The sequence below is a fragment of the Ochlerotatus camptorhynchus genome, unplaced genomic scaffold (genome assembly GCF_037179485.1).
Source record: "Ochlerotatus camptorhynchus isolate MF236.1 unplaced genomic scaffold, CSIRO-AGI_Acam_v1.1 ptg000524l, whole genome shotgun sequence".
In the NCBI taxonomy this organism is placed as follows: domain Eukaryota; kingdom Metazoa; phylum Arthropoda; class Insecta; order Diptera; family Culicidae; genus Ochlerotatus; species Ochlerotatus camptorhynchus.
In genome coordinates, this window is record NW_027041008.1 from 209,546 (window position 1) to 221,467 (window position 11,922).

The 11,922-nt window shown below is 38.6% G+C and overlaps 1 protein-coding gene across 6 annotated transcripts in view; it reads left to right on the plus strand.

Annotated features, from left to right (window-relative positions):
- The window catches only part of kairos, a 171,626-nt gene extending 163,840 nt beyond the window's left edge, over positions 1 to 7,786 (plus strand). For 5 of the 6 annotated variants that reach the window (XM_065236058.1, XM_065236062.1, XM_065236059.1 and 2 more), the window contains 2 exons: positions 5,013 to 5,463; positions 5,534 to 7,786. In XM_065236058.1, the coding sequence (XP_065092130.1) occupies positions 5,013 to 5,463; positions 5,534 to 6,593 (1,511 nt within the window). In that variant the 3' untranslated portion in view covers positions 6,594 to 7,786. The remainder of the gene's footprint in view (positions 1 to 5,012; positions 5,464 to 5,533) is intronic. The other variant, XM_065236063.1, reaches the window with a different exon arrangement.
- Positions 7,787 to 11,922: the final 4,136 nt, after the last annotated feature.

The window sequence follows — 11,922 nt, forward strand, 5'->3', positions numbered from 1 at the left end:
GAGCAGCGTATCAAAATTTTGCTCGCACATCGCGAAAATCCGAGCTACTCGCACGCAAAGTTGGCAAAATCGCTAAAAGTTGCCAAATCAACCGTTACAAATGTAATTAAAATGTTTGGGGAACGTTTGTCGACAGCCAGGAAGTCTGGATCGGGGGGAAATCGAAAACCGGAAGCCGCTGAGACGACAAAGAGAGTTGCCGGTAGTTTCAAGCGAAACCCTAACCTCTCTCTCCGAGATGCCGCAAATAAGCTGGGTGTATCGTCTACAACCGTGCATCGAGCCAAAAAACGAGCCGGACTATCGACTTACAAGAAGGTAGTGACTCCAAATCACGATGATAAACAAAATACGACGGCCAAAGCGCGATCCCGGAGGCTGTACACGACGATGCTGACGAAGTTTGACTGCGTGGTAATGGACGACGAAACCTACGTCAAAGCCGACTACAAGCAGCTTCCGGGACAGGAGTATAGGAGTAAGGCCCGGCAATTCGGATTTGGAAAAGCGGAAGCCTAACTGAATATTTTTCCTGAATTTTATACTAATTGAACTTGAAAAAGAAATTTAATTTGATTTTTTAAATAAACGATTTCACCGATTTACACGCGTTTTCCCTTGACCAAATTTTGACCGTATTACCCTTTACATTAGCATTACACTGGAGCTGTTTAGTTGCTCCCGGGGTGGGCGCGACCCAATTAAAAAGCAGTCATCCGTCAAAATCTGATGTCAAAATCATGCTGACGTTTTGATGTCATATTTTTTGGGGGGTCTTTCAATGATTGATAAAAAATAACGAAAACCAAAATATTTTTTGTAAAATATCAATTTAATTCATAAAACAAGCAAATTAAAACAAAACAGTTACAGATTGCGTCTCTTCCACTCTGCTTCCAGCAATTCAGTTCGCCTAATATTTCGTGGGAACCGTTTCCTGCTTCAAATTCCTCGATTATTCTCACCTTCTGAGCCAAGGTAAGCGTAGTGTGCTTCCGTTTCACGACTTGCTTATTATCCACTCCGGAACTGGAAGCTGATAATCCTTCCATTGTGAAAGCTGAACAAATTTCAGGAGGATAATTGCTACAACATTACGAACAACGTATGAATGCACAAATATTTACCAGCGCCGGAAATAACTCAACAAAATATTCAATCGATTCACTCAATTTACACTCACGCAAGACAAAAACTAAGTAGCTGCTCACAGCATCAGTTAAGCAGACGAAAGACTGAAAACCAAAACAAACGAGTCAAGCGCCCCCGGTCAACTTTGACACTTGTCGACACCCCCAAATTAGCGAATGCCATTCGATAATTGGGGTGCAGTCGTGCCCCAATTAGCGAACGACTACTGTATTCGGTTCGCGTGAAAAGGGCTTAACAAGTTTTGTGTACAAAAGTTGATAGGCCCGTTTCAAATGTTACGCGAGTATTATTCATGTGTTCATTTTTAGTAAACAGGGCCCCGCTGTTGTGCCACTTTTTGCTGATTGAGCTGACGTATACATGGTGGAAAGGGACGGATAATCGTATAGTAAGCAGAGAGTCAAAAGCAGATATAGCATCAAAAACATGGCCGCCAGCCAGGCCCCTGGTTCGCTGGCAGCTCATAATAAGTAAACAATCTCAAAATTCAGCACAGCATTTAAAAATGGTGACATGTCAAAAATTTATATAATGTTTTCCATTTTGTGAAACAGTTCATTTCAATGTAGAGGTTGTTTTTATCGGTATATATAAAGTGAAATTAAAAAAATCATCGAATATCATGTCTTCAGTTTTCTGGTATATGTTAGACAATGACATGAGCTAGCAAAAGAGACAAAGTCCAGCTGCCCTTAGCTGCCCCTACGAGAATCCCACCCACCTAAAATACAGGCAAAATATCATGTTTTTCGAGAATATTTCACTAAAACTACTATAAATTCCACAAATAGTGCAATAAAAATTTGCACCTAGTTTGTTTTCGTTGGAATAAATGCAGAAACCAGAGCAAACATATGAAAATATACAAAAAAGTTAACAAATAAGAATATTGGCATCATATTTTTCAATATACCCTATATCTCCGAAACTAAAGGTTATGGAAGTTTTATGTCTTCTGCAACTTTCCTTCATTTTAATAGATAAAAAACTTTGTTGAAAACACTATACGTCTAGGATGCTTTATTCAAAAGTTAGATTCGCGCGCCATCTCTACGACCGAGTTGCGAACTAATTATTTTTTTCAGAAGAAGCGCTTAACTAATACAAACAACTTTACCGAAGACAGTATTCTGATTGGATGCTTTTTTCAAAAGTTATTAATTTTTTCCGAGAAAATCACTGATCTGACCCAGTGCAGTGTGCGACGGCTCTCTGGATAGACCATTCAAAGGTCAAAGCAAATAACTTGCTATCAAATACACAGTTTTGATTCCACAAGAGCAAAGGAACAAACGATTGTCTAGCGGTGCTTTCCACAGATATTCAACTGGCCTTTGCGCACACGGAGCAATTGGCTTCAGTATTGGAGGCTTTTGATTCAGTTTCAGATCTGCAGAGATGTGGACTTTCTGGAATTTTGAATAATTTCTTGTACAATTTGTTGTCAGAAAAGCAAATGAACATTTCCCTTGGACAACTGACAACTTCCAGAATTAGTTACATGGACCTGCCCCAAGGTTCATGTCTCAGCCCTTGTCTTTATAACTTTTATGTCAAAGATATCGACAACTATTTGGCAGAACAATGCACGCTAAGACAACGTGCCGATGACAGTGTGGTTTCGGTAAAAGGTCCACATGCCGTGGACTTGCATGGACCATTGCAAAGTTCCTCAGATAACTTGTCTTCTTGGGCTAAGAATCTAGGGATCAAGTTCTCGTCGCAGAAAACTGAACTGGTAGTGTTTACTCGAAAGCGTTACCCAGCCCAAATGCAGCTTAATCTTAGGGGCAGAAAAATTACTCAATCATTGCCTTTCAAGTAGCTTGGGGTCTGGTTTGATTCAAAGTGCACTTGGAATACCCATATAACGTATTTGAAGCAAAAAATGTCAACAGAGCATCAACTTTCTCAGTTCAATTTGCGACACATGGTGGGGTGCTTATCCGGGAGACCTCATAACGCTTAATAAAACAACGATTCTCTCTGTTCTAGAGCACGGATATTTCTGCTTTCTCTCGGCAAGAAAATGGCACCTACTAAAATTGGAACGAATGCAATATCGTTGTCTGTGTATTGTTCTTGGCTGTACGCACTCAACGCATAACATGAGTCTCTCTCAATTTCATTCTTACGACACATAATTTACGCTACACAATAACTTTTCAGTTACATACGCTATAAATTTACATGCATTCAACGTAAAAATGCTGTGCTTGGCGTTACCTGAAAAGTATCGCGGCAGCCATTATCATTGGTGCGTGTTGAGCGTAATGTCGTTTTCGTTTTTACTACACTACACCGGTGTAGTGTAAGCAGCAATAAGTGCGAGTCATTGATAGCTACACCCTAAATTTTTTCGGTGTTCGGCAGTGTAGCACCGGTGTAGCTACACCGCAAAAACGAAAACGACATAAGTGTCGAAAAAAAAATATGAAAAGTGAAAATGCAGTGTATTTTTTTTAATAAGCTGTGTGAGAACATTTCAAGCTTTTCGGAACATATTCGGGTACAGCGGAAGATAAAATGCTTGGTTGAAAATTGTGAAGCAGTGTTTAAGTGTTTATAAACCTTTCCGAAAACATCTGAGACAGCGACATTCAGAAGCAACGCACGCCCCTCTGCAGAAGTGTACACTTCCGACATGCACTTTCGAAGAGGCAAAGCGGAAAAAAAATAACTAAATGTTCAATATCTATCATTGACAAATCAGCGTCAATCCAAGTATGTTCTAAAAAATAATGATAAAAATAAATTTTAACAGCGGAAAAACAATGCAGCGTTTATTTTATTGATTGCGTTCTAAAAGAAACAACCCAAATGAGATTTTGAGACATAAACTCAATTATGGCCATAGAGCATTTCATACTGCTAATATTACATGAGATTTGAATTTTACAGCACGTATAAAATTACATTATTTTGAAACGAAAGACGTGTACATTTCAAACCACATGTAAAAATGCGTTATTAATCATGTAGTCCATTTGTTACATTTAATTAAATGCTACATGTTACATTTAATCGAACTGTGAAGAAGCTTTTTTCAGCACAAAATTCGACATCCGCTTTTATTCAGCATTGTACACTCACAGACAAACAGATATAGTACATTGAATATTTCTCACTGTAAAACATCGTCACAAAACATTACTGCCATCTGTTGAGTACACTATGGTGGGTGGTACGCAGAACAGATGGCGGTAGTGTGCGAGGCGGACGACTCTATCTACGATGCAGGAAATATTGTGTTTTGCTGTGGCTAGCTGAGTAGATAAAAAGAAGATTTATCACGATTTTGAAGATTTCCTGCAAAAAGATGATGCGCGATGCAAGTAGATGCGAGAAATTAAAGAAGATTTTTCGAAGATTTATTCGCTAGTGTGAGATTTTTGGAGCATCTAGAATTGAGATTTCGATGTGTCGCCCCCCTCGGTAGTGTGTAAACGTCAAACGCAAGGGAATTGACTATGCGCACCACAGGTGGCGGTACCAACTACGAAACTTTTAAATTTACCGTTAAATGCTTGTTCGATGAACAACTTACGAGTTTTATGTCTGTTTGTCTGTGGTACACTGTTATACAGCATTTATTCGATATGTGTGCTTATTTGTGACTTTGAATTGTTTGTTGGGCTTAACGACGTGTTCGAGGTATTCAAACCATTTGTGGGATAATTTACCCATCCGGGATACACTTCGTTTATGGTATTTGTAGTAGGGTAGGTATTTCAAAATACAAGTATAAAGTGTCCGAAATATGAATCAAAACGGAACTTGCATTTAAGGATATTTGAACATTAGAGATAGTTTACGTTTGTTAAAAACCATTCAGGTGATGTTGTTATTTTATTCCACAGACTCTTTCTTCAGATTGCGACGCGCATCTCATGCGGCTGGTTCAAGTAATCAAGAACCACTGATCGTAGTGGAAGAATCGGAAAATTGTGAAAAAGAAGAGGAAATCAGTCACACCTCTTCACCCCGGCAAAGTTTAGACATAGACTCTCCCGAAAACCCATATCTGTTATCGCCATGGCGTGACCCCCGAGAAACACGTAAACACTCCCTGCCAACGCCGCCATGCACCAGTGGTATCACGGCCAGTCAAGTACGACGCCTTTCGGAACGAGGTGGAGAGGGCTCAGGGCCATCACCACGAGAACAAGCGTTCCTTGCCACGTTGTACAGTACACCCGCTCCACAGCCTGGCGGTAGGAGGCACTCTATCGTTACAATCAGCAAGGTACCACCTACATTTTTTGGCCGTAATCGACGGGAATCTATTGCCGCGCTTCCTGCTGGACAGAGGTAAGTTTTTAACACGGATGACTGGAGACGTAATGAAACATTTGTTGTGTGATTTTCCGACTTTCAACAGATCCACAGCAAGTTCTCGACGAGAAAGTAAAACTGGTCCACCGCCGTCAACAGATCACAGAGGTAGTATACATAATTTACAATTAGATATTATGGATGATATAGTACAAGCTAGAAAAGCACGTATGAAGTTATGGAATACGAGCAATGAGAAAGTATGTGAAGTTCAAACGCTGGATGAAGCTGGTGCTGGTTCTAGTTCACCGATGCGTTACACGAATAGGCGTTACTCGGATTTTGTGGGCACGACGTTGCCACCTATACAGTCGTTCAGACGCGCATCCGAAATGCCTATTTCGCCGTCTGCCCCACTAACACCAGCAACAGCGTCATCGAAACTAATTACTGCGTCGCCAAAACCAACCAAGTCGGGAATAGTCTGTACAAATACTGACCTAATATCTCTTCTATCGTCCCTAGCTTCATCGGCAACTGAAATAAATAGATGTGGCGATAAAGACTATCCAACCCCTCAAACTCCTCAATCATCATCATCATTTAAATCCATCACTAAAATCCCTCCAGATGCAAGCGGTAGCAACCTAAAGAAAAATCGTTCCAATAGTTTTGACATTTCCCTATATCACAATATTAAGCAATTAGCGACTGGGTCATCAACCAGTGCAACTGAGCAGGAGAAATCATCTGTTGAGCCAGGTTGGTTTGCCAAACGTCACCAACCAATGGACAGGAAAAAACCCATCAAATCTCCTAATGCTACAGTATCATTCGCAAAGGAAGCAATAGATAAAATTCGTGAAAAATCAGATTCAAAAAGTGGTGAAACGAAACCCAAACCCAAAGAATCACGATCACCGCTGAGCAAATTGAAGTGGGACGGTAGAAGTGCAATCGTGGATGCCCGTATGATAGGTCATGCTATTGAGAATTTCATCACGGGTTCGAGTTCATCGAAGAAATCTTCCAGTTCTAAGGACTCTTCTGCCAAACCTAAGAAAACGTCATCCTCCAGCTGGTTTGGAAAGACAGATGACGATGATTCGAACGATACATGTGATTCATCTCTATGCTCAACGTTGAAGGATCTGTTCGTGAAATAAATCAGCGCATGAAGTGGATAGCCCCCAGACTCCAATTCAGTACCCAACGCATTTAAAGGGGCATCAAAGCGTTTGTATAGGATAAGATAAAATGTCGAATTAAGCAAAACTTAACATAGCTGCGCGCAAAAACGAACCCACCAAAGCAGAAAAGTAGCCTTGTAAGTACTATTTCATCAAAATGATCATTTTCTACCCCTCATGTTGGAACACCGCCTACTTCGCCAACTAATATCGTAGTATGCTCTGACTTAGTCCATGCTTGGCACGATAACATTCAACAGACCAGAGATTAAACAAAAGGCACTTAATTAACCACAAACGAAGCCCCTCGGTACGGGACTCCAAGGGGTGAAAGGAGAAAAAGTACGGACTGAGCAAGGATAGTCGCAAATAATCGGTCTCGAGCTAAATGAAACCATAAAGCCACATCATGACTATTTTTATGAAAGCAAACAAAACCGACGCCAAACACAAATAACACGAGGCGATACGTGATACACTTTGAATTCCTGATAGCCAATTATCCATTTCATCCGTGTGCCAGCCGAACCTCGTGTTTTCCACCAGTTCGCTGACACATGATTGAAAGTGGGTATATCTGCCGCATCATTCACCCATGTTCTTTTCCACCAAGCATATATACACATGCATGTATCATGCCAAGCACATGTAACATAGAGCACACCTCTCCATTAGCACCAACCGCCAAGCCACTCAGCACGAGCACATCATTGAAAACTGTTATCTCCTGAAACTGAAATCTGACATGAGTGTTAGTATGGTTAGAATGACGATACATCATGTATTCCACATATGTTATGCTAATAAGTGCTAATTACTGATTGCAAATGATTCAAGTCGATTTGAAATATACTCAGTTGCTGCTGACCACCAAAACGTGCTTACACTCCACCACAGACACACAGACGTAATTATTCGATCATCTTTTAATAGGACCAATACACCCTTAAATATGGTTGACAACCGCTAGGGTTTTACCATATACCGTAGTATATGGTGTATGGTAAAACCATAGCTGTTGTATAACCAGATTGCAGTGTGTTTTGGCCCCATACACCATCGTCAAGAAATTGTGAAAAATGTTGCCGCCTCCAATGACACCGCCATGTCGCATGTAATGTTGTATGCAATATAAATCTATTTTTGAAAAATGGATAGGGGAAGAGGAGGTAAAATTTACACTTTTCGTTGTTAAGTACTTTCTCAGGACCATCAAGCATTGCAATTATTTACATTTTCACCTCATTTTTGTTCATCGGAGGCGCATCAAGCCTTCGCTGGAATGGAATTAATCATATCGTCCGGCCATTTCCACAGAGATGGCGCTGTTCCGCTGGTAGGAAGTGTTAAAAATCCCCATATAGAATTTGAGAGAAGTGGGAATAATTCGCTTTCGGTGCATATTCAGGTCAAAAAAGTGAACGACAACCTGAAGAAATTAGTCAGGGACTTTGTCGTTCAGTTTTTCCCGGATATTATTCTTTAACAAGCTACAATTAAATAAAAATGATTTTTCCTCATACAGTCTTACCTGCTTTACTACCAGTCCCCAGAGAGCCAAAAAAATCAAATTTGAGAGAGGAAATTCTCTCTCACGAGCTCAATCTCTCAATATGCCATGTATTTTGATGCCACTCGATTTGTGATTTCCCTTTCACAGATTACAGAGTAGAGTACCTGTCACTACAAAACATGTCTGATACATGCAGTTAGTTTAACATTTGAAGTCCCTCCTTTTTTTCATATTCTGCACAAAAGACACTTTCTGCCCCGCCCAATACATAAAAATCGGCGGGAAATTCTGTGAGGGGTGAGCTATTTTCTGTGCAGAATGTGTAAAAAAGGATTTCGGATGTTAATATAAATTCATATATACACGGAACCGAAAAATTACCCAAAATTTAGTTCTTTTCACTCATCTCCTTTCAATAAGCTAATTTTCAGTAAACCGCCTATAGTAGTTTACATTTGAATGCGGAAAAAAATAATTACTTACTCGTGAGTACACTTACAAAATAACTTAAATTTAGAGTATTTTTTTCTCTGTGTAGAGGTACCAGACATGTTTTGCACTACACTGTCCTCTGTGAACAATTAACGGAAAACAAATTATGTGTAAGTTTCCGATAAATTTCACCGCGAACAACAGCAGTGACATCTGATGGAAAATGAATGCAGAAGCTTGACAAAATGATTAATTGGAGGTAAGCGTAAAAATAACTGTAACATCTGCGATATATTTGCCACGAACAGTAAATCACCAAAATCAAGCAAAATATATAAAAATTTCAATGAAATGTCACGATTTCTTCGACAACTCTAGACTAGCTTCCCAAGCTTCAGTGGCTACTTTTGGATGTGGCATATACTGCTGTTATACGCATAACTGTCCCATGTTCTACGCAATCCTTATGCAGCGTGGGACTCTTATGCATATAACGGCAGTATAGGTCATATTGAGTGCCTGAAAATGTACCGAGCATTCATGAGCATTCAAAAACAAGTTCAAGGAGTGCCTAGGCCCACATCCGGACACACGGCCCAGGCAAGTAATATTCCCCAGATATTCTCCAAATCTCAAACTTGTTTTAAAAACTTTACCCAACGTTACTTCAAAATAAAGCTTAATTTGATGTAATAACAATACAGAAAATAAGAACTATTGTTGCTAAATCGCAGTGAAGAAGTGGATCGAATGGTCGTACATATTTTCAAACACATAGTTGCGCATTGTAAAAGTAATGTGCATATTTATCGTTCTGGTGGTCAGCACATTATCACGCAGATGAATAGTTCCACGCCAAATAACGAATCAAAAATACTCGATCTTCTCCGATTTGCATGAATCTTAGCATTATTGTTTATTATGGGCAATAATTCACATTTTTGCTGAAGTTAAACCATTTTCAATCTTCTAAAATTTTCAAAATGGCGTTTTTGAACTTTTAAAATATTGTAGCCTGGAAAACGCACTTCTGATTTAAATGACGTTTGACACAAAGTTATCGAAAAAATAACGTTTCGGTGGAAAAAACAAACCAAGAAATGTTTTAGTAATTTAAAGAAAAAATAAAATCCTTAATATATGAAAATGTAATTAATACATTTTTATTTTTTTAAAGAAGCTCGCTAGCGGCACCGGTGGTGTAGTGGTAAGCGTGGTTACCTCTCACCCCAGCAGGCCTGGGTTTTGTTTTGTTAAAACGTTTTTCAATGTAATTTATACTCAGAAAACAATGATTGAGGCATTTTAAATCGTTTCTGTGCAATATTAATAAAAAAATCATACTTACAAAAAACTAAAAAAAAAATACCAAAAGTTTAAGTTCTATGATTTGTGTCAGTTTTTAAGTGTTTATGGTTTTGAATATTCGAAAACTTTGCAATTTCCATAAGCTTTTTTATGAGAAATAATATTCAAAAACTGGGCAAACATATTTTGAGATACACGGTTTTTTATCCAGAAAAACATTATTTTTCTTTACAGCTTTGTCTCAGATGTCATTTCGGTCAGAAAAACCGTTACCGTGCTACAATTTTTGGATAAATTTCAAAGAAGCCATTTGGAAAATTTTACAATATATAGTAATTTTGGTATGGTATTTTTTTTTGCAAAAATGTGAATAATTGCCAATAACAAACAATTACGGAAAGTTTCATACAAATTGGAGAAGGCTGATTGCTCAGATATGCAATCTTAATTGTCGATTATTCTTTCGTTGCATAATAACACTGTGCACACATGCTTTTTCTATGTGGCTACCGTAAACCGCTCTGATTCAGCGCAAAGCCTAATTCTGCGCATTTTTGCAACGCATAGCTATATTTTGTGATATTTTCTGAACTACTGTCACCATTATGGATTATTTCCATTGGATTGACGCTCTGGACTAAGTGACTGACCCAGGAATGTTATTAGCTAATCCATATATGTGGAAAGACTGTAATTCAGGATATACCTTATCAACACTTTCAACTCAATCCAATTTGTCGAAAAATTCAAACATTTTTGGAAATAGTGCTGAATTACGGCCCTATACGGTAATCACATTTAAGTTTGTAACGATCTAACAATACTACCTACAAATCATGCAGATTCAGCACATACCACAATCGCAAACGCCACAAAGCTAGCTTATGAAATTTTGCGCTCGGAAGCGAACATAAATTAGTACAATCACAAATTACAAACAGACTTCAGCTAATCCTACCATTACTCGAATCAGGACGAACGTAATAGTCAAACTATCATCTAGATAGCGTAGTAAATTATTATTCAAGGATTTCACATAGTTGGATGACAATGAAAATCAATTAGATAGATGTTCATTATTTTATGTTAACTCAAACTATAGCTTTTTACACAAAAATACAATTGGCAATCCACATCAGTTTTCTATTAAATTTTTAATAAATATATTTTAACGAAGCGATGGGATAAACAAGTAAGTGCATACGTGCAAGAAAATGTCACACCCTTTCAACAAAAACATTATTATCATTTAAAAGAAATGTGTTGAGAAGCACTAACCATTACAAATTTAAGAAACATTGAGTGAGCTAATTTTTGTTTTACTAAATTAAGGTTGAATCATGAACAGAGATTATAAACTCACATCCATAACATGAACATGAGCATGATTGACCGCACGCGGTTGCTACTCCGTTATTGCTAGATCACATGTAACACTTGGGACAGAACCCAACAGGTAAATTAGGAAACTTGAAGGAATGTGTTGACGTGACACTAGTTTTACTGGAAGCTATAAAATCGTTTACACTTCCACACAGGGATGTTGTAAAAATAGGTTGGTATTATGGCAGGGTTTGTTTTAGTAAAAGATACGCTTAATTGATGGGTTCATGCCAAGAAAGATAGCGACGCGACACTAATGATTCTATTACGTGAGGAAGTCTTGTATTAAACATTGAACCCACAATCTTCTGCTCAGTAAGCAAAACCGGTTGCCACTAGGTCACCGAGCCCCAACTGTCATGCAAAACGAAGTATCATCAGGAAAACGGTACTACCGATGACATTTATAGAACAAAGGTCTACAGCCATGAGAAAAAAGGCTTACCTCCAGTGGTGTCGAGAGTTACACATTTGCTGAGATTATATTTACAGACACGGATAACCTGGATGCAGGACAAGTTGCATGAATATATAAAGAAGTGTTGATATTTATCTTTTTTATCATGGACTTAAAAGTAACGATGTTCGTAGAACAGACATTTTTCAGCACAAAGAGCTTCATCTTTTACATGTATTCGATAAGTACCTAGCCGTTATATTTTATAGATC